This window comes from Geotrypetes seraphini, chromosome 4, assembly GCF_902459505.1.
Source record: "Geotrypetes seraphini chromosome 4, aGeoSer1.1, whole genome shotgun sequence".
In the NCBI taxonomy this organism is placed as follows: domain Eukaryota; kingdom Metazoa; phylum Chordata; class Amphibia; order Gymnophiona; family Dermophiidae; genus Geotrypetes; species Geotrypetes seraphini.
Window position 1 is genome coordinate 188,262,399 of NC_047087.1, and position 23,836 is coordinate 188,286,234.

A 23,836-nucleotide genomic window follows, 5' to 3' on the forward strand; every position below is an offset into this window, starting at 1 on the left:
TGAGGTAAATGCTCCAGCACTCATAGGAATTGTATGAGCATGGGAGCATTTACCTCGCCAGCCCAAGGCAGAAACCTCTACCTGCAGCTTTGTAAAAGGAGCCCATAGCTATCTATTTTTACTATTTTATTTAAATTGCAATTTGGTGATCAGAACTACAGCTTCCTGAATTCAATAGGATAAATCAGGTCCAATCAACTGTGTGGAGCTGGAAAACCAGCTGGCAACCTTATTTTTAAAAGCCTAAGATTTCAGTCTCTCCAGTCCACTGAATATCAGGGAGAACTACTAAAATGGCCCCTTGAGTCGTGAGGCGGATGTGAAAGACCGGCTCAGTCATTGATGGCACTAGAGGAGAGGGCAGAAAGCGGCTAGTTCCCAAGTCGAGGGCAAACGTCGCGCTCGTAGACCACGTGACCCGAGCAGGGCGAAGCGCGAGAGCGGGAGCAAAGGGGCCGTTGCGGCTCTCGTGCAACCCCGATGAGCGAGGCGCGCTGAACTCGCTCTCGCGCGCGCATCCCTCCTCCGCCCCCCTCCCTCCCCCGCCTCTCCTCCTGCTCCCTCGCAGGCGCCGAGCTCTTCGCACACGCTCCCTGCTTCTTCTTGCTGTCGGGTCCCGGGCTCAGCCATGCCCTTCCCGGGAAGCCTCCTGCTGCTCCTGCTCGTGCCCCTGGCCCGGGCTCAGGCTGACGCCAAGGGGGAAGCCCAAACCCCGGCGCCCGGCAACTTCATGGAGGACGAGAAATGGCTGGCTTCTATCTCCCAGTACAGCGGCAAGATCAAGCACTGGAACCGCTTCCGAGATGTGAGTCTCGCTGGGGGGTGGCTGGGCGAGGGGACAGGCAAAGCAAACTGAGAAACAGAAACCTGAAGCAGATTAAATATGTATATAGATGATATCCGCCTATATACGTATGCAAAAGATAGAGCTACATTGCTGCCTAGTGACTGTATTTACTTCTTGCCTTATCTTTCTAGTCATCTTGTCGTCTGGGCAGGGAGGTGTATTATTGCATGGTGCAAGGCTTGCACTGGGTGAAGTGTCTGCACGTTTGTAGCTTTTTCTCACAGTCTGCTTGCAAAAAGAAAAAAAAAGAAAGAAAGAGAATTTCGCGGAGATGGTCGCTATTGCCTTTCCATATCCAGCAAAGGCTTAATGATATATCCGAGGGAGGCAGGAGATGGCAGTCAAAGGGCACACCTGCGCCTTTCATTTTCTAACACACGAGTCATTAATGAATCAAAACATCCAGACAGCAAGCATCAGATCTAAGATAGAGGGGTGGGGGGTGGGGGGACATTTTTTTTTTTTAAATTAGGACACACTGCGGTTCATGTTAGCCAAGCTTGATAATTACATCACGTTTGGAAAAAGAAATTCTATAGCTCGGATTCATCAGGAGGTTGGAATATTTTTTTTTTTTCACTTTGCGCCAGTAGGATTAAGCTTTCAACGAACTAGATACTAAATATTTGATTGGTCCAATGCATGCATGTTGGAAGTGCTGATGGAGGCTTTTTAATGCGCCGGTGGTCCACAGAGCTGCAGGACGCGCGTGCTGCGCGTTTTATGCGCGGAAAGACTGCGGCTATTTATTGACCGGCTCGGTTTCCTGGTTCCATTGTTTCTCGCTTTGATAGTCCTCACGCTTATTGCTTTTCTTGATGTCTAGAAATACTGGGGTAGCACATTTTGGAAAGAAAATGAAAACCGAGCCCTACACGATAGGCAGCCTCAATTTACTTTCAGCAAAGAAATAAAACCTGCTCAAATTGGTTGAACCTGATGCATAGATACTTCTCGGTGAACGCATGTTGGGTTTTTTTTTATATTAAATACCCCCTCCCCCAGTGGGGTGTTTTTTTTTGCCTGAGGGTGATGGTGATGGAGCTCAACCTTGCTATAAAGGGAAGCTAATCCCCTCCTTCCCTCAGGTATGCAGCAGAGAACAGCAGACACTCCCCTCTGTAAGCCATGAGATTTAATATACATTTCTGTCGGGGATATTTTTTCATATCTCAGTAGTTCTGCATCACTCTTCCCCAATAGCTGTGGATTCCTTTGGCAGTACCTCCAGCACTGGAAATCCTATGAATGCATTACACTGACACAGCAGGAGGAGCATGGGATGAGGGAGGCTAACAGAAGTAGCAACCAAGGATGTATTCTTTCCAAGTCTCTCCTCTGCAGGCAGTCTGACCTTTGAGCATTGTAGTGGAATGGCTAGTCCTGCTGGGAGCTAATGAGTAGCGGCCCCACAGCGTTATTCTGTGCTATCTGGCCAGGATCAAGCTAAACCATATGCTGATTATCCCTATTTGTCATCCTGCTAATTGTTTTTCAAACAGAAAGTTTAATCCTTTTACTCTGCCATCCTTATAAAGTATCAGTGTCATTAATAAGGCCTGGTTGCAGGGAGTTAACCTCCCTCCCCTGTATTCTACCAGTTCAAATAGTTCAAGAAGAACCCCAGGTCCCTTCCTTTGACAATGCCAGTCTGCAGTTCAGCTTAAGTATTATACAGAGCCTCTCCAATTCACAGCCATGAAGAATCAGGTCTGCATCTCCACTGGGAGGCGGTTCCTGCCTCTGTGCAGGAGAGCTGGAGATGGCCTCCTGAAGCAGCACATTAGAGGTCTGCATGGGAACGGGGATCGTGGGAGTCCCACGGGAATCCCCCATAACCCACGGGACTCCCACGGGGACCCCCCTATGGCCCACGGGACTCCCACAGGGACCCCCCTCTAGCCAACGGGACTCCCACGGGGATGGAAGGCTTTGGAAGTAGGGTTCGTCCAGATAATATAATGGACACGTCAGCCTTAGTAAAAGAGGGGGTTTATAAGTTAATTACTTGAACAGAAAACAAAAAAAGTGTTCCACCAAAGAGATTCCACAAGGAAAACAGCAGCGCAAACAAAAGAAACTGTGGAATTGATGATCCTGTCAGAAGAAATTGCTGCTTTTTATGGGGACGGGCAGGGATGGAGGTAATTCCTTGTGGGGATGGGTGGGGACGGAGAGGATCCTGGCGGGGATGGGTGGGATTTCTGTCCCCGCGCAACTCTCTACAGCACATCCCTGATCAATGCAATTCTATAGTTTGGTGCCAAGAAGTAGGTACCACAATGGGACCTGCTTGGTGCCGATTCAGTAATTGTACTAAGGCACACCTGAGTCATCATAGAATAGTGCAAACCCACTTGGTGGGCACCTACACAAGGTCAAAGGGCGGCGAAAGTAGGCACATCTAGATTCATCAATCAACGAGCACAGTTGATAGTATTCCATAAACTGGGCATGTTAATTGGTGACATACCCATGGTCCATCTTTATTCTGCCCACATGAATTCCCCCTTGCAGTTACGCACTATAGCACTTAGGCACTACCTGACAGAATGGAGCCTAGTGCATGTATGTTTGTCACTCCCAATTATTGGAGACAATGATGCACGCAAGTGGTGCACTTCTTATCTGGGCACCTGTTTATGGAATTGTCTCAAAACTGCATGCAGACAGTGACAGGTCTTAGCAGTATGTTGGATATACATAGAAAATGAGAGGTCAGAATTGAAGATGACTCCAAGGTTGTGAGCAGAGGAGACTGGAACAATTACAGCATTATTTACAGAGATGGAGAAAGGAGGAGGAGCAGATCCTTATCCTAAGAAGGATAAGGATAGAGTAAAGGCCCTTAGATCTGGCGATGAACAAGTCACTGCAGACTTTAGTGAGAGCAGTCTCTGTGGAGTGTTGAGGCGAAAACCAGATTGTAGAGGATCAAGAATCTGTTGAGTTGAAAGGAAGTCCAGGCAGCTACGGAGAATAGCACGCTCCAGTATCTTGGATAGGAATGGAAGAAGGGAGACAGGGCGATAGTTGGACGGGTAGGAGGGGTCCAGCAAGGGTTTTTTGAGAAGTGGTTTAACCACCGCATGTTTGAAGGCAGCAGGGACCGTTGCAGTGGAAAGAGATAGATTGAGAATATGGCATATGGGAGGGATAACAGTATGTGAGATGGGGGTCGAGTAGAGGAGTGGGAATAGGGTTTGAGGGACATATAGTAGGCTTGGATGAGGACAGAAATTGTGCAGTTTCTTCCTCTCTGATTACAGAGAAGGCAGAAAAGTCAGCAGTAGTTGATGGGGGAACAAGTGGGTGGGGCCAGACAGAAGAAGCTTCCTGAGCTGTTTGGGTGAAGAATGAAGGGGAGGTGCGAGGTTGAAGTTCAGGAGAGTAGATGGTAGGTAGGGGAGAAAGATGCGACTTTGTAGTGAACTCAAGGGCGATCTTGCAGACCTTGTCATGAAAGTAATCAGCCATAATTTGGGGAGAGAGAGAAGGAGGGGGTCAGAAGTGGGGGCACTTTGAGGAGGGAGTTAAGCGTGGCAAAAAGACGACGAGGGTTGGAAGAAGGAGTTAGTTGGATGTAGTAGTTTTGCTTGACCTATGTAAGTGCAGAATTAAAGGAGGTCATCATAAATTTAAAGTGAAGAAAGTCAGTACATGTGCGAGATTTGAGCCAGAGGTGCTCAGCACAGCGGGTGCAAGAACATAAGTAACGGACACTGGGAGTGAGCTAAGGTTGAGGTTTGGTACGTCTGACAGAGCGAGAAACAGGGTGAGCAAGGGTGTCCAGAGCAGAGGAGAGAATAGAATTATACGATGAGACAGCCTCGTGGACAGACTTAGATAACATAGTGGAGGCAAGGAGAGGTGAAACAGTGGATGAGAGCATGGAAGGATCGAGGGCTTGAAGATTTTGAAACCTCTTGGAGGTGACTGGGTGTGGGGGAGAGTAATGTTGAAGTATATCGGATAGTGATCAGAGATGGGGAGCAGTGAGGTAAAGAAGTTAGAGAGAGAGCAGTTGGAGGAAAAGACAAAGTCAAGGGATTGAGGGGTATAGATAAGAGTAGAGGTAGGTTATAGGGATAGGATTAGAGGCAGTTACAAAGTTAGTCAGGGGCACTGTTCAGGCAATTAGGCCTGATGGGCCACCGCGGGTGCGGACCACTGGGCAGAATGGACCTCTGGTCTGCCCCAGCGGAGGCAACTTCTTATGTTCTTAAGGCAGTGGCCATCCTGGTGAGTGGAAGTTGGGGAGCAAATCTGGTGGTCAAATGAGGAAGTTAAGACAAGAAACTTAGCAGCATACTTGTCAGTGGGATCATCAGGGTGAAAGTTAAAGTCCCCAAGAATGAGGGAAGGAGAAGATGACTCAAGAAAGCCCAAAAGCCAGGAGTCAAATTCAGTGAGAAAGGAGGATGGGGACTTATTAGGGGGGCGATAGATGAACGCTTTCCGCAGAGGTAATGGAGTGAATAGGCGAACGGTGTGGACTTCAAATGAGGAAAGGCTGTGGGATAAAGGGTGAAGAGGTTGGAATCTGCAAAAAGGAGAGAGAAGAAGCCTAACACCTCCGCCTCGACCAGTAGGGCAAGGTGTATGGGAGAAGTGGTAGCCACCATGGGAGAGGGCAGCAGCTGCAGTAGATTCTTCAGGGCAAATCCATGTTTCAGTTAGAGCAAGCAGGTGGAAGGACCGACCTACAAATGCACTCACTCAGCTGCCCCTCACTATCTCTCTTCACTTATCTCCCCCTATGATCCCCTCCACCCCCCCCCCCCCCCCGTGAGCTCTGCTCAGCTGGTTTGTCTGTCCTATCTGTGCCCTTCTCTTCAATTGCCAACTCCAGATGCCGTCATTTCTGTCTTGCTGCACTATATGCTTGGAACAAGCTGCCTGAATCCCTATGATGGGCTCTGTCTTTGGCAGTGTTCAAAGCCCGTTTAAAAGCCCACCTCTTTGAGAGTGCTTTTGACTCCTAACTCTTCTCACCTTAGGTTCTGCGCCCCTACTCTTTATGTCGTGTCTGTCTGTCCAAGTTAGATTGTAAGCCCTTATGAGCAGGGACCATCTATGCCAAAATGTACAGCGTTGCATATGCCTTTCAACGCTATATAAATGACAAGCAGTAGTAGTAGTAACAGAAAGCTAGGCGTTGGACAGGTGTCCTTTCACTGTTATTCTCTCTTCTCGGGTAGATTGAGCAGGGCAGGGTCTTCTTTCCCTAATGCTGTTGTGTGGTCCCACTAAGCTGAGCTTCCCTTCTCCCTTCTCCACCTACAACTGGTAATGAGTGCTTCAAACTTGAACCAACCTGCCTGTACCTTTCTTGCCTCCAGTCAGAACCAAATACATCCCCCGGGGGAGGGGAGGGGGGGGGGAGTTGCCACTAGTTCCGCTCTCTCTTCACTGTTAGGCATGGTGTGCCCGGGCCCCAAGAAATGAAGCAAGGGCATGCTGGAGCCTTTTTCTTCCTCAGCTGTGGCTGAGACCAGAGACCTTCCTTTTCCCTCTCACATCTTTCCCCAGCAGAGAGCTGCTACAGTCCAGTGTGGGAGACTACCAGGGAGCAAGCACACATGCACTGGAGGCTAGTGGTGTCCTGTTGGTTGCTGTTGGCATCCTCTCTCCTTCAGCCAGGACTAGGAAGGAGAACCCATGCCAGGACTGGAAGCTCTGGAGGACAGGAAAAAATGGCAGCATTAGTAAAAGGTGAATGCATGTCTGGGGTGGGTAGTGTTCAAGCAGGCTGTTGTGCAAGCGCTCTGCCAACTCCTTTCTTACACCTCATTGAAATGCAAGATTTAAAAAAAAATGTGACTGTGAAATTTATGAATAGGCTCTGAACTGAGGAGGGCCCCAGAAATAAGGATGGCATGGCTAGCAAGTATGGATGAGTAATGGGCTAAAACTGAATGAATAATTATTAGGCGTTTACAATGTAGGCCAGAGTTTTAAAAGCCTATGTTATAAGCACTTAAGTACTTTAGAATTGTGCCTAATGGCACCTAAGTCCTTCTCAACCCCTAAAGTTTCAAGTTTCAAGTTTATTTAAAATTTCTTATACCGCCTAATCAAGCCTTCTAGGTGGTGTACAAAAATGCCAAAACCCTACACCAAATTAATTTACAATATAAACAAAGACAAATCGGGGAAATGACAAATTTTTTTATAGACATTGACGAACGGGAACTAAAGGGAAGAAGGGTTAGAACTACAATTGATAGCCTGTCTTAAGTAGAATCATGCCAAGAAGATAGGCGCCTGTTACCCAATTCATTTTCATTTTTTCAATTATGAGCATATTAAATAACTAGTGTTTAAGCCCGTTACATTAACGGGTGCTAGTAAAGTCTCCTTCCCTCACATGTCCCCTATTTTTAGCCCCAGCTCCAAACCCATTTTTACCCCCCCAGCCCCCTTTTCTCACCAGCAGCATTTCCCTCCCCACTCCACTTCCCTGTGCAGTAGCAGCAGAAGCATACCCTCCCCTCTGTCAGTTTGAAAGTGGCCCCCACAATATTAGGTGGTAGGGGTTAAGTGAAAGGCGTACTGACAAACGCCAGGTCCCAGGTTCAGTTCCTTCACAGAAGTTTCATTAGGGATAGAATCAAATAAGAAGCACAGCCAGGGGTGATTATATAAAGAATATATTATAGAAATAGTCTTACAGAAAAGTAATATTTATAAGCATTACAATTAAGCAGAGAGCATTATACTTAAGCAGAGAGCAAGCAGTCTCACTGCCTTACAGAGGTCAGAGGTAAAGAGGGACATAGAAGCTTGTAGTTCTAGGAAGCTTCATGTTCCATAAAGGGAAGGATAGACAGAGAGAGGGAGAGTGAAGACCCCTCTCCTGATAGCTCCATAGAAAAAGAGAGAGAGAGTGAAGACCCCTCTCCTGATAGCTCCATAGAAAAAGAGAGAGCTGTGTGTTGCAGAGAGCAGGCTTTTATACCTTGGCTCAATATAGAAACCTGTATGCCCCAGTATCTTTCTGTTTAGAATTTGTAAACTGTTTGAGACAATGGTTAATTTAATTGCTAAGGAGGGTGAGATACCTGTAAGCATGGTGATGGGATTAAGTCTCTGGCTTGATCTGTGCACCATTGTCCTAAGCACCCTCTTAATCAGACATTAACACCTTTTAGCTAGCCATGATTCAAGCAGGGCTACTTGAAACTTAAAATATATCAATCAGGGCTACTTAAAACAGTTTCCCTGCACTAAGGGTCTATCTGCCTTCCCATGCCAGGGTCAGATTGATATAATCTCCCAGAGGCCTCTAGGCTGACACCCTCCATTTTGCTGTGCAGCAGCATTTCACTCCCCCACCCCACTTCCCTGTGCAGCAGCACCTCTTCCCTACTCCCCTTGTCCAGCAGCAGCTCTTCCCTGCTCCCCCTGTCCCTCTTCCCTGCTCCCCTGGTCCAGCACACCTCTTCCCTGCTCCCCTTGTCCCTCTTTCCTGCTCCTCCTGTCCCTCTTCCCTGCTCCCCCGGTCCAGCAGCACCTCTTCCGTGCTCTCCCAATCCAGCAGCACCTCTTCCCTGCTCCCCCTGTCCCTCTTCCCTGCTCCCCTGGTCCAGCAGCACCTCTTCCCTGCTCCCCTGGTCCCTCTTCCCTGCTCCCCCTGTCCAGCAGCACCTCTTCCCTGCTTCCCTGGTCCAGCAGCACCTCTTCCCTGCTCCCTCTGTCCCTCTTCCTTGCTCCCCGGTCCAGCAGCACCTCTTACCTGCTCCCCCGGTCCAGCAGCACCTCTTCCCTGCTCCCCCTGTCCAGCAACACCTCTTCCCTGCTCCCCTGTCCAGCAGCACCCCTTCTCTGCTCCCCCTCACTGCCTTCCATACTTTGTCCCACCCCCATCCTCCGAAGCCAGCCTGCCTGCCTGCCATCCCCTTGTGCAGTAGAACCCTCTCCCCCTCACTGCCACTATCGCTGCCGTGCAGCCGACCCCACTGACCCTCCCACTGCGAGACGCCCGTCAAACCTACTGGCTCCAGCAGCGGCCGCATCACACTAAAGACGCTGCTTTGCGGCCTTCCCATGCTCTGATTTCCTCTGCTGGCATCTTTGATGATGTCATCAGAGATGCGGCAGAGGGAATTAGAGCATGGCAAGGCCACGAAGCCGTGTCTAGCGGGACAGTCCGTACGCGAGGGGGTCACAGCACACCTGGCGACGTATTAGAGGCGGATCTCTCCTGAACTTCCACGTTTCCCCCCGCCTCTCCCTCTCAACTTAGCGCTCCTAATAATTAAATCTCGCCACCTCAACTTGTTCCGGACGGAAAGTTTACTTTAAAGATTATATATAATTTTTTTAAAAAAACATAACAAAACCAAAAAAAAGAGTGAAGCCGAGTTGCCATGATGAGGGGCAGAGGCTGGAGGCGGGCAGGAAGGAGGAGACTGACGGTTGAGGCTTGGGAAGGCGATGGCAGGACTCCGCGTTCTTTCCCTCCACCGCCATCCGCATCTCCTCGCGGCCCGATGGTGTCTCGCGAGCTGGATTGCGACATGTCGGCCATTGGTCTCAAGAAGGTAAGGTGCAGGCCGTTTATGGCTGTTGTGTGGTGCCATAGTAAGCGTGCATGTGCACTCTTGCCGGCCACAGCCCGACAGATCAGGGATCAGGGAACACAGGGTAAGAGTGAGCATGTGCGCTTAGCATTTTATTATAGTAGATAGCTCATAATTGAAGCCAATATATTAATTAACCGTCCCTTTTACAAAACCGTAGCATAGTTTTATAGTTCTGGCTGTGGCAGTAACAGCTCCGCTACTCATAGAATTCCTATGAGTGTCAGAGCTGTTACCACCGCTATGGCCGGCACTAAAAACCGCGCTACAGTTTTGTACAAGGTGGGGTAAGTTAGGTGCCTTTTATAGAATTTCCCTCAAAGGGATAAATTCTGTATATAATGCTGAAAATCACTTCCCTGGACCAGATGAAAAGCTTCCTGTTACATGTGTTTGAGAATTTTTTTTTAAGCATAGCTACAGGGTAATTAATGACCACATTAGCATGAGTTTAAGTGCATTTTAATGTGGTCTGTGATAATTATTTCAGCGCAAGTTAATACCCACACTGAAACCATGTGAGCATAACTTGGCTGGTAAAACCGAGTTAAAGTCGTGTTAATGTTTTGTGCATCGTCCCCTGAGACTGCTGGGCCTCGATCTACAAAGACCAAAATGGTCCAGCTAATGGCTTCAAATTGGGGAATAAAATTAAGTTTAAGTCCAGCGTGCTGATGTCCTGCAAGTGATTGTCTGCTTGGTATTGTCGGCGCTCGATTGTCTCGTGCTCTTTTGTCCCGACACCGTAGCCAGATGCCTGATTTAGAGTGGGCCTGAGCCCAGAGAGGGTGGGCCTGAAAATCCAACTCTTCCTCTGTTCTCCTCACACCTTCCCTCCCCTTCCCTAAGCCAAAAGAAGCTGGCAAGGATCTGCAAGCCCTGCTAGATGCCAAGTGAAATGTATTTCTCATTCCAGCAAGAGGTGGAAGCTAAAGCTGATATATTTCGCTTACTAAAATTTATAGAAGCTTTTTTGTTTGGAGGGGCCCAAAGCTCCGCCCCAACCCCTGCCCAAGCTCTGCTTCTGACCCCGCCCCATAACAATAATAGTACTAATTGTAATACCATTTATTCCATTCATTTTTCATTTATACACACAATATAATCTTTTTTTTTTTAGTATAAACTTTTTTATTCACCAACATGAAAGATATACACAGAACAGAGAGAACACAATCATTTTCTCAGTACAATGCCACAATACAGATTAACATGGTAACACCCAACTAGAAATCTCAGATATCAGCGAGAGTCCAGGCCTGTACTCTGATAGCCTGGAGCCCTCCAAATCCATACTAGACACAACCCCCCAACCGCTCCATCCCAACACCCCCCACCCCCAAAACCCCCCCCTCAACCCACTGGCAAGACGGGGGCAACTGGCTTCCGCAAGCGATTGACCACCTGGCTCTTTATCACAGGGGGCAGAGTATCCAAATAAGAAGCCCAAACAGACAGAAAAAGCTTGCTCCGAGATCCAGAGAACCGAGCGGACATAGACTCCCAGACCATTAAAAGATGCAATTTATTGCGCCAATACCAGATGGTGGGCGGGGAGTCCTGAAGCCAATGAGTAAGAATACATTTCATTCCCACAATATATCCCTTACGAATGAGCTGGCTATCCCCTGCAGAAAGGCCGCCTAAATAGCCCTCCGCCAAAAAAATAGTCCCTTCCACCGATGAGGGGAGCCGATAACCAACCAAAGATTCCAAATAACAGCGTACCTCCATCCAAAAGGCAGAAATTGAAATACACAGCCACACCCCATGTGCCAAAGAATTATCCACCCGGTGACATTTCAGACAAATAGCCGTAGGGGCACATCCGAAATAAAAGGCCCGCTGCTGAGAGACATATCCCCGATGTAAAACCCGAAAGTGACATTCCCGGAGCTCGGCGCTCTGCACCACCCGAGGTATCCGGCGCACCAGAGGAGCCAAGGACGCCACCCGCGGGCGACATCCCAGGTCCCGGGCCCAAGATGCCAAAAGCCGCTGATAATCCCGCCGAGGCTGCAGAGCCACCAATCTGCGATGATATTGAGAGATAGAAAGCCAATCCCACTGAGCATCAAAGAAAAAATCGCGTACAGTGATAGCAAAAGACTGGGTCAATGAGGCCCTGGGCAAGGAGGCTGCATAATGGGAGAGCTGCATATAAGCAAACCGATCCGTCGCCCCCAAAGACCAGGACGCCTGGAGAGTCAAAAAAGGAACAGCGCTACCATCCATCTGTAGAAACTGCTCCAAAGTTCGGAGTCCCTTCCTCGCCCACCGTTTGAAAACAACATTGTCCTGACCCGGACTGAAGGCCGCATTGCCCACTATGGGCAGCAGAACAGAACTAAAAGACGAGTGACCCCACATCCGCGAAACACATCTCCAAGCCCGACGAAGCGGCTCCACCAAGCAGCTACGGGCCCCCGGCCCCAATCGCACCTTCCCGTCCCACTGTAAAAGATAAGGCAGAGCCCACGGAAAGAAATAATCAACCTCCAACTCCCGATCAGTATGCTGAGAGCCAAGAAAAAGCCAATCCCGGACATGCCGAAGCAAGCATGCCAAATTATACAAACGAATCGAGGGAAGACCCAATCCTCCCTGTGCCCAGGACCCCTGAAGGAAAGAACAATGCATTTTACCTTTCTTACCCCCCCAGCAAAATGAAATCACCAGTCTCTGAAGACCCAAGATATCTTTTTCCAAAAGAAAGAATGGAAGCGTTTGCATGACAAATAACCATTTCGGGAAGATAATCATGCGAAAAAGATGAACACGGCCCATCAAGGAAAGAGGGAGATTCAACCAGCGCCGTAAAAGCCCCTTAGTTCCCTGCAACAAATGATCAACATTCAAACGGTAAAGCGCGGAGACATCCATAGACAACAAAATACCAAGGTATCGAAAAGAGGATCCCGCCCAGCGCAAAGGAAAATCCGGCCCCCATTCCACCCGCAAAGATTCCGGAGACGCCATAGCCTCCGACTTCTGCTTATTTAAACGGAAACCAGAAAAATCCCCATATTCACGAAAACACTCCAAAAGAGCAGGGAGGGAGGCCCGAGGATCCGTCAAATAAACCAAGAGGTCATCGGCAAAAGCCGCCAGTTTAAAATGATGAGCCCCCACGACCATTCCCATAATGTCCGGGTTACCCTGCACATCCCGAATGAGAGGATCCAGAGTCAGGACAAACAACAAAGGTGAAAGGGGGCATCCCTGGCGAGTACCCCTACAAATTGGAAAAGGATCAGAAAGGGTATCATTGGCCCACACACGGGCCACCGGGTTTTCATAAAGAGTCCGCACTGCCTGAATGAACCAGGGGCCGAGACCGTACACTCGCAGGACCTCAAACATAAAGCCCCAATCTACCTGGTCAAAGGCCTTCTCGGCGTCAAAGCTGATCATCAAAGAAGGCACCTGATCCTGTGCAGTCCGCTCCAAAGCCGCCAATATACGGCGGACATTTTTAGCAATCGCACGGCCCTTCACAAAACCCACTTGCTGATCAGAAATAAGACTCGGGAGTACCAAGGCAAGACGGGTGGCCAAAACTTTAGCAAAAAGCTTAGCCTCAAAATTCAATAAAGAGATCGGTCTGTACGACTCGGGTCTTGTCGAATCCTTCCCCGGTTTCAACAGAACAATAATCTGTGCTACATTCAAGTGGCGAGGGAGCTCCCCCAAGCCGACCGCCTCGTTAAACACCGAAGCCAACAAAGGCGCCACCTCAGCTCGCAATATCTTATAAAACTCGCTACGTAGCCCATCCGGGCCAGGAGACTTACCCAAAGCGCTAGCCTGGATCTCCCGCTCAATCTCCCCTGCAGTAACCTCCGCCTCCAACTGCTCCCGAGAGGAAGCTGAAAGAGTCGGGAGATCCCGACCAGCCAAATATACCTCCCCATCTAGCAGAGGGTCAGAGGGAGCAGAATACAAGTTCTCAAAGAAATCCCGCAACTCCCTGTTGATGTCTCCATCAGTATGCACTATCTCCGAGTTCCGCGTCTGCAGAGAAGCAATACGCGAACTACCCCGCTGCTGTCGAACTAGCTTTGCAAGAAACGTACTACTCTTATTCGCAAAGCGATAAAGATGATACCTATAATGCTCCATAGACCGACGAGCGTATTGGTGTAACAGAGAATTAAGCGAACACTGAGCCTCCAGCAATCTAGCCCTATCCGGGAGTGCCCGAGTGGTGCCGTAGCGTCGACGGAGAGAAGAAACCAGTCTCTCCAGCCGAAGCAGCTCTCGCGTGCGCGCTTTCCGCTGAAAACTAGCATAGGAAATAATCTCACCCCGAAGGACCGCCTTTGCCGTCTCCCAAGCCAACGAAGGAGTACCAAAATGAGCTGCATTGGTATCCTGAAAAGAGCGCCACCGGGCTACCAGATGTTCGTGAAATTTACTATCACGATAAAGGTGGCAAGGAAAGCGCCAACCCCGAGGGGTCCCCGGCGTCCGAGATAACTGCCATACCAACGCCACCCAAGCATGGTCCGATACCTCAATAGGCCCCAGCGTAGACTCTACGATCTCTGCAAACACAGAGCGGGAACAGAGAATATAGTCTATACGAGATAAGGAAGCATGGGCCCGAGAAACGTGAGTGAAATCCTTCTCCAAGGGATGCAAGACCCTCCAGGCGTCCACCAAGTCAAGGGAAGCACAAAGAATCTCAATTCCAGTAGCAGATTTCCGAGATTCCCTCCCCACCCCCGACGATCTATCCCAAAGAGGATCCGCCACCTCATTGAAATCCCCCCCCACCAACAGAGGAACATCTCCATAGACCGACAAAAGGTCTGCTAAATGATGAAAAAAACCCACGCCCGGGCTATTGGGAGCATAAAGGTTGCAGAGAATGTAAGGTTTAGAGTTCAAACTAACCGAGGCTATCACATACCTACCCTCCGGGTCCCTAAGGACAGTCTGTACCTCCAAATGAAGATGTTTACCCACCAAAATAGCCACTCCAGCCCTCTTACCCAACGCCGGGGAATCCAGGACATCCCCCACCCACCAGGTTCGCAGTTTGGCATGCTCCGCAGCTGTCAAATGCGTCTCCTGCAAAAAGGCCACGTCCGCCCGGCTCCTCCGCAGCTGTCGAAGCACCTTCTGTCGCTTTATTGGGGAATGAATGCCCCCCACATTCCAAGATAATAACTTAAGGGACATAAAAATGAAACAAAAATACCCAACAAGGAATCCAAAAATTCAAAAGCCTAGGAAGAGGCGTCCCAGCAAGCCCCCCTCCTAAGGCCACAGTCCTGCGGAAGCCAGTGCCTGCGGTCACCATGAAACAAGAACAACAACCCTCCCCACCCCACCCTCCCCTCCCCCCCAACACCAACCCACCCCCACCCCCCACCCACCCCAACCCAACCCCCAAACCCAACCAGACCAATCCTACCCCACTAAACTCCTCCCATCCCATCCACCCCAACCCTTCTGGTCCCCACAGGAACCCAATCACTACAGACGCCCCCTCCACAGAAACCCCCCCCAAAATAGCGAAGAGAACTGGACAAACCCCCAAGAGCAACCTTGCAGAATTAGAACCCATCTCCCAATCTCAAGACAGCCTCATATAATGCCTCAGTGTCCCAGGAAGGGCCCCCCGACCCAAAGGAACCTAATCCCAGACCCTATCCACCCCCTAATATCCCTTGAGAATGAAAACCAAGAACCCCAAAACTCATACTCAACAGGAACCCCAAAACCCCCACTCAAACTCTCCTCCCCCCCTCCGCACCCATCGCATCAGACACGCCGCCAACCACTCGTCCCCATGCACGCCCCTCACCCCAGTCAACAAGCTCAACAACACCCGCTCCAAAAGATGAATCCAGGCCACCGTCCACCCAACACAGCCTGGGCCGCGTAGGGGTAGAGAGAGGCCCCGGCCACCCGTAATAAACAAGAAAGCCCCACACATCCAAGGGCCTGGAGACCGCTGAAAGTCAAAAGCACAGAAGCTGAGCAGCGCCCCAGTCAAAGACCGAAGTCCAACCAAGGTCCCAGCCAAATCCAAGAAGGAGTCCCAAGTTGTAGTCGAGCCAGAAGAATGAGGAGCTCCGAAGAGAGAAATCCAGCAAAAGTCCAGGGACACCGTAGCATCTGGAAGCACAAAATCCGAGCGGCGCCACCATCAAAGACATAGCCGCACAGGGCCATCCAAGGACCTGACAAAGATCCAAGAAGGAGACCAGAGTTGCACCAACTCCAGAAGAAAGAGTGTCTCTGAAGACCGGCAGCCATCAAGCCGGACCAGCAGTAGAGGAGATCACACCAGCGGCACTAGTAGAAGGCAGGTCCACATTCCACGCATCCAACATGCTCTGCGCCTCCGCTACGGTAGAACAAAACTGAGTAGTGCCATTGTGATGGACCCTCAACCTCGCCGGGTAGAGGAGGGCGAAGCGAACATGGCGAGCCGCCAGCGTAGAGCACACCGGAGCAAATGCCCGCCGTTGCTGAGCCACTTTCGTAGAATAGTCCTGAAAACAGAGCACCCTGCCGTTTTGATAGGTGAGAACGCGCTCGCCCCGAGCCGCCTGAAGAATAGACTGTTTGTGAGCATAGTTCAAGATCTTTGCTATTACCACCCGTGGCCGGGCCTGATGAGCTGAACTGAGACCCAGGCGATGCGCCCTCTCGATACGAAGCGGGCCGAGATCCGCAGGAAAGGTAACGGAGGCAGCTAACCAAGCTTCCAGCGTGCCTCTCAAGTCCCGCTCCGCTACAGCCTCTGGAAATCCGATAAAACGCAAATTGGACCGGCGTGATCTATTTTCCAGGTCCTCAATGCGATCCTCGAGAGCAGAAATAAGGCGCTGCTGTGTTGTCTGGACATCCTCCACGTGCTGCAGGCTATCCTCCACATCGCTCACCCGCTGCCGGAACGCCGCCGTCTCCTGGCCCATAGCATCCAGCGAAGCCTGGACCACCGCCAGCTTGTGATCCAACGGCAGGAGCTTTTGTTCCAACATGAGCTCCATCGCCGCCGTAACTCCGGCCGTGATTTCAGCTATCCAAGCCGGCCCCCCCGTAGCTGCTCCAGGACTCGGCGGCGCCGCCATCTTGAGTTCCCCTTGCTTGCCGCGGTCCTTTTCTCTGCGGGCCGACTTCAGCGACATACCACCGCAAAAGCGGCCCGAGACTCACTCACAGAGTCCGGAGGGGGGGAGATATCGGAGGGTCCGGTCCAAAGGCTCAATAGCCGGAGAATGCCCAAAAAGGGAGGGGAAGCTGCGTAGGGCCGCGGGAGAGAGAGACACAGACTAGCGTCCGTCTCGCTGCACAACTTCACGGATCCAAGACTGCTCACTGGAGAGGCGATTAAATTCTGTGATCCTAGCTCTCTGTGACCAAGCACGATCTCTCTCAGAAGTACACTGGGAAATCCTTACCAGCGAGTCCAACCCCAGTGCAGCACCCTTCTCCACGTGGCTCCTGTTATTTTTCGTTTTAGTAAAGCTGGATGCAGCTGCAAACCTCCCCTCTCCTAAGTTCCCCTCGGTTCAGGGACGGACATGCTTCCTTACAGCCAGCCGCAGACAGGATTCCGTAGCTGTTCCAGGGCATGGCAGCGCCGCCATCTTGACCTCCCCCTGCTTGCCGCGGTCCGTTTCTTTGCGGGCCGATTCCTGCTACACGCCCCGACGAAATCGGCCCGAAACTCGCCCACCGCGTCCGGAGGAGGGGAGGTATCGGAGGGTCCGGGCCGGCGCCTCAAAATCCGAAGAGTGCCCGAAGAGGGAGGGGAATCTGCGGAGGGCCGCGGGAGAGACACAGACTAGCGTCTGTCCCGCAGCATGGCGTCACGTGATCTTTTCAATATAATCTTATTAACAACACAAAATGGTTAACCACAAAATTAAGCAAGGATTCGCAAGCCCTGCCAGATGAAGACTTCCTCCTGGCAGAAGGAACACTTATATCCGGTGTGGCCGGCGGCAGTGTCCTCAAACCGCTAACATGGCCAGCCTCTGCATATGCAAACTGAGTGCGCGCAATGGATGGAGCAGCAGTGTCTCAAGAACACTGCTGCTATTTGTACAGGGTGTAAGTGTTCCTTCTGCTGGTAGAAGGTATTTAGCTGTCGGGGCTTGCAGATCCTCGCCAACAGCGAGGATCCGCTACACCAACAGAGCACTGATTTTGGATTGGCCTAAGCCCATAGTGGGTTGGCTTCAGCCTATCCAAGCCCACCCATAGCTATGTCATCGGAGAGGAAACAGCATGGTCAAATAATGACCCCAATAAATAAAAGTGTGCAGGCAGGACATTTTCACTTTATTTCATTTTGTTGTGGACTTCGTTTTCCATGTATTTAATTTCTCCATAGTATGTGCATCCCCAACACCATATGTCATATCTGTCTGTCCAAGTTAGACTGTAAGCTCTTCTGAGCAGGGTCTGTCTATAAATGTAAAAATGTACAGCAGCATTGTGTACACCTTTCAACGCTATATAAATGATACATAGTAGTAGTATGTGCTATTAAGGGTTCATGAAATAGTGCATATTACTACAGACCAAAATGGAATGATAAAAAAATGCAATACTGATTAAAAGATAAGGTCTCTCAGGACTGACACTGTATGAATATCTCTACAGCTCTGAATCCAGCCTCAGATGTTGCTTTCTTCCTCTGGTAACAAATTCAGCATTGAAGGCACTGGCTGCCGGCACTTACTCCTCCCTGCCGCATTCAGTTACTCAGTGAAGATGTCTTTCATAAGGATTCTTGTAGCACAGAGACAGCTCTGCCTCTTTTCTTTTTCTGTCTATGAACAAACAATGAGGGGCTGCATGGGAGATAATAGCCTTAGCTTCCCTTTTGATGCTCAGAATTGTGGTGCAGCCCTTGTTTGACATGCAGTATTGGGATTAATTTTGTCTCATCTAAAGAAGGGACCTACGTGGTTTTGAGAAGATCACAAAAAGAGCCTCATGTCTGCATAATTCTTGTGTTGGTTCCATCAGTCTCATAATCTTCAAAGGATTAGTGTTCTAGAACTATGTCCTGTTAACGAATGACAAACCCAAGAGCAGAACTCTGTGTCAGATGACAGGATGCAGATTTTATCGTGAATTTATATGTTGTACCTGGGCTTTTAGAACATTTGAGCAACTATTAAATAAACTTCCAGGACTCTTTATCTGCAGATTAGAGAATGACACGGGGGCAAATTTTTCCCCCGGCCCTGTGGGAACTCATTTTCCCATCCCCACGCATTCGTTTCCTGTAAGTTCTGTCCTCATCTGCACAAGCCTCAAACACTTTAAAATCATGTGTGTTCGAGGCTTGTGTAGTTAAGGTAGAGCTTACAGGAACAGGACAGTGACAGCAACAAAACTCACGGGGAAATTGAGTTCCTGCGGGGATGGGGACAAATTTGACCCCATGTCATTCTCTACTGCAGATTTCCTTGTTTATTGGCATTTTAAATGCAGCATTGGAGTAAGAAATCACCCTTGGCCAATTGGTAAATACGAAAGATGGTGGCAGCTTTCAGTCATTGGTTGTATCCTAAAGGTGCTCTGACAAAAAAACCAAACCTACACCGTTTTGCTAAGGTTTTGTAGTTACCTCATGCTAATTGCCAAAATTCACATGCAGAAATAGCTGATCCTCTATGTTAACTAGCAGGGGTATTTCTAGCATTCGGGGAGAGCTACCATGCAGATATTGAGAGGTACTGCTCTTGAAGTGCATGGCAGATAATGTTTGATTCAATTAGGTGCACCTCTTGAAGTATCATTGTTCCTACCCATGCCCATATGCTAATACTGAATGCGCTGCGGTAACTGTTTGTGTGAGGTAATTCCTACACCTAACACAACTTAGTACTGAGTCTTTCAATGTGAGTTTAAATCAGGCTTGTTCAAGTTCAGTCCTGGAGAGCTACAGACAGCGAGAGAGGTTAGCGCTCAGGGTGGTGGCACTATGCATCGATGTGCCTTGCGCCCCCCCCCAACTCTTTCCCTGCTGCTTGAGCGCCCCCCTCCACCCCCACATACCTCTTGAAATGTTCACCTGCATAAGCAGCATCTTCCACCTGCAGCTCCTGCCAGCCTTAGCTCCCTTCTGACATCACGTCCTGGTCCCGTGACCAGGAAGTGACATCAGAAGGAAGCCAAGGCCAGCACGAGCAGCAAGTGGAAGATGCTTCTCATCCTGGTAAACGTTGGGTATGCAGGGGCAGAGAGGAGGAGAGGCGCTGGTGCACCCCGCAAAGATGGCACCCAGGGCAGGTCTCCTCCCCCCTTACTACGCCACTACAGGCCAGGTTTTCAGGATATTCCTAATGAATATGCATGAGAAAGATTTGTAAACTCATTACATCCTCTATATGTAGATCTCTCTCATGTATATTCATTCTGAAAAACCTAGTCTGTTTGCAGCCCTTGAGGGCTGAACTTGGACAAGCCTGCTTTAAACAAAATACTATAGAGCAATGGTTTCCAATCCAGTCCTCAGGGACCATCTGACCAATCAGGTTTTCAGGATATCCACCATGAATATGTATGAGAAAGATTTGCATACCAAGAATGCAGTGCATGTAAATGTATCTCTAAAAATATTCATGGTGGATATCCTGAAAACCAGATTGGCCAGGTGGTCCCTGAAGACTGGATTGAAAATCACTCGTATAGCGTATAGATATAGATCATAGCAGAGCTGCAAAAATTCTGAACAAATGAATTGAAAATTCAAATGTAACAAATGCAGCTCCACCCTTTTTCTCTTTGATTCCTGTTTCATTTCTAGATGACACTAAAAGTTCACTAATGTTTTTACAAGTATTGGACATGTTTAAACATTGTCAGCTTTTAATATGCACTAATTAGCTTGTCAGAGTTTTAACAAAAAGTTATGCTAGTAAGATGGAAAACCATGCAGATCATCTCACGATTTTTCTACTAGCAACCTCGCTACACTCACCTTACCCCTCTTCTCAAATCACTTCACTGGTTCCCTATCCGCCTCTGCATACAGTTCAAACTCTTATTACTAACCTACAAGTGTGTTCATGCCACAGCCCCTCAGTATCTCTCCTCTCTTATCTCTCCTTATAAGCCTTCCTGAGAACTCCATCCATTCCTCAGATAAGCTGCTTTTATCTTTACCCTTTTCCTTCACTTTCAATTCCAAACTTCGGGCTAGATTCACAAACCTGCCCGATCGGGGCCGACCTGTTTCTGATCCGGGCAGGTCCGATGGATTCTTCAAAGTTGAAAATGCAGATGGGGGCGATCAGAGGAATGCCCCATCTGCCGCCATGGATCCCTGGTGTGCGATCCCGCCACATGCGCAGACCATCTGTAGATGTCTGCGCATGTGTCTAGACCCGTCCGAGCCGTTACTTAAAAACATTAAAAAAAACCCACCTCTTTAGCTCAGCGAGCCCGTGGTTTTAACTCGCTTAAATAAAACCACGGGCTTGCAGTGCAGGGAAGGGCAGGAGAAAACCAGGGACAAGCAGGGTGGCGATTTGAGGCAAGCAGGCTGGAGAGATCTGGGCAGAGCAGGGGGGGCGATGCAGCAGAGCAGGCAGGAGAGATTCGGGGATGAGCATCGGGGTGGCAGGCAGGAGAGATTCGGGGCAACAGAGAGCAGGGCTTCTATGGAGCTGGAGAGTCGGAAAGATGTTTTCGACTGGTCCCCAGCAGTCGCTTCTTGGGTTGATCAGCAAGCCCAGTAGGTTAAAAAAATTTGTTTGGTAAATCGCGTCCCTGTCCACTTTGCATGTGTTTCTCCTCATTTGCATGCACGGATTCAAAGCGGATTGCAGGAGAGGTTAGTGAATTTTGCAGGAGGGAAATTGGTCGCAAAAGGGGTCGCAAACCGATCGGTACATGATCAGTTTGTTTTGTGAATCTAGCTGTTCATTCCTTTCATCTAGCTGCCTTGTATGCCTGGAATAAACTACCTGAGTTTGTCTGTCACACCCCTTCCCTTGTTTAAAAGCAAACTGAAAACCCACCGTTTTGATTTAGCCTTCAATCCATAAACCTACTCCCCTCTGTCCTTTGCTCACCACCCTAAACAGCACCCCCCCTAACTGTATCCCCATCTTGGCATCCTGTTTGTCTGTCTTGTATGTTTAGATTGTGAGCCCTTTTGAGCAGGGACTGTCTCCTTTGTGACTCTGTACATCACTGCGATTGTCTGGTAGTGCTATAGAAATAATTAGTAGTATAGTAGTTAGAGGTGAGGCATGGCCTAGTTGTAGAACTGCTGTCTCAGCACCCTGAGGTTGTGGAATCAAATTCCAACGCTGCTTCTTGTGACCCTGAGCAAGTCACTTAATCCTCCATTGCCTCAGGTGCAAAATAAGTATGGTACCTGCATATATGTAAACCACAAAAAGGCAGTATAAGTCCCATTCCCCCTTATTTGCATTAAAATACACAAAAGTGAAAGCAGATGCATTAATGCAAAAATCTTGATGACACCTTCAGGAAATAGTTAAGTTTTACTTTTTTTGCTGTAATGTCTGTGTTAACCTGCTAACATTAACACTAAGAAATTAATGCAAATCTCATTTATGTGCCATTAACATGGGCTATTAATTTTTGAACTAATTAACCTGTGTTAATGGCTGATGCTAGCACATTTTGGTGCATCGGTCTCCTAAGGCAAAACAAGAGGTTTTTTTTGCTTCAGTAAACTTAGTGGTTTCCCATATGCTCTGGTGTAGTATCTGCTCTGTTTGATTTTCTGCCACACATTCTTTGCTTCTGGGAGCCATTAGTTTTCCTTCCACCCCCTTCTTTCCTTCCCCCTTTTTCCTTCTTGAAACATCATTCATGCCATTATAAAACATAGCATAGTACTATGGCAAATAATGGCAGATAGACATTCACTCTTTGCGGCAGCACTGCTGAGTGATTTACTTAGAATGAATAGAGGACAGAGGTTATCTCATTATTTCACCCATCCCAGATGACTACAATTGTACTATTTGCATGACTCCTTGATACTGCTTTGCAACCATGTGGCAGGTATGCTTGCTTTCTCTCTTTTTGTGTCACTATGATATGTTTGCATGCCTGTTTTATTCTTATTTCTTTAATGCAACCCTGCACGACATATGGCCCATGGGTCACTTGCGGCCCAATAAGGCTCTCACTGTGGCCTGCACTAGGGTGAACTCATACTTTCCACCCACCCACCCACTTCCTGGTGTTCTAATTTTAAATCTTCGAGCAACTGCTGTGTCAATGAGCAAGCCCGCCCCGGAGCACTTCATTTTACTTCCAGGGCAGGCCTGCGCTGCGCAGTGGCTGCCTGAAGACTTACAACTGCAGTGTTCTTCCCAGAAATTTTTTCCAGCCGGGTGCCATGAAAAAGTAGCCGGCTAAGGCGGGATGGGGAAATTTGGTGGTGGGGAAAATTAAATGTGCACTATTTTTATTAATTATTTTTCCAATGACTTCCTTTTTTATTTTTATTAATTATTATTAATTATTTTTCCAATGACTTCCTTTTTTAAGGGTTGACACTTAGGTAGTGTTCCAGTAGTATTTAAGCCACCCTTGTAAAAAAGTAATGCAGATCCTCTTATTCCGAATAACTACTGGCCAGTATCAAACCTTCCATTTTTCAAAACTACCGTACTTGAGGGAGTGGTATTCAACCAACTTCAAACTCATGTTGAATCAGTTAATGTTTTGCATCCCCATAGCAGAGACAGTAGTTCCTGCCTTAGGGCTCCTTATACAAAGCTGCGATAACAATTCTGCCACAGCAAATTCACTGAAGCCCATAGGAATTGAATAGACTTTGGTACATTTGCCATGGGAGAATCGCTACTGTGGCTTTGTAAAAGAGGCCCTTATTGAGTGAACTCCATAGTCACCTAGACCAGTGTTTCTCAACTTCTTCAAGTCAAGTACCCCTATTTCTACCAAATACCAACTGAGTTCCCCAACCCAAGCTCTACCCCTGACCCCACCCCCATTATAATAGTTCTTATTGTAATGCAATTTTTTTCCATTTGTTTTTCATGTACACAATATAATCTTATTAATTCATAATGGTAACCACTAAATAAAAAACCAAACACATCAAAACACACTATATGTAGAGAAAATGATAATCATTTACATTTGTTTAATTTTTCAAAGAGGTCAAGGCAGATGACTTTAAAATATACAAAGTCACCTCAGACAAATATAGTGCAAAATATAAACAGCAGATATAAATTCTCAAAACTGACACATTTTGATCACTAAATTGAAAATAAAATAATTTTTCCTACCTTTGTTGTCTGGTAATTTAATTAGTTTCTGGTTGGGCTTCCGACTGTGCATCCAACATTCTTTCTTTCTGTCTCCTGAATGCTTCCTCTCCTCCGGACCTCATTCCCTTCTCCAACCA

At 48.5% G+C, this 23,836-nt stretch overlaps 1 protein-coding gene across 4 annotated transcripts in view; it reads left to right on the plus strand.

Annotated features, from left to right (window-relative positions):
- The first annotated feature begins 355 nt into the window (after positions 1-355).
- The window catches only part of SPOCK2 (SPARC (osteonectin), cwcv and kazal like domains proteoglycan 2), a 285,541-nt gene continuing 262,060 nt past the window's right edge, over positions 356-23,836 (plus strand). The window contains exon 1 of one of the 4 annotated variants that reach the window (XM_033943705.1): positions 356-805. In XM_033943705.1, the coding sequence (XP_033799596.1) occupies positions 629-805 (177 nt within the window). In that variant the 5' untranslated portion in view covers positions 356-628. The remainder of the gene's footprint in view (positions 806-23,836) is intronic. The other 3 variants (XM_033943707.1, XM_033943708.1, XM_033943709.1) reach the window with 3 other exon arrangements.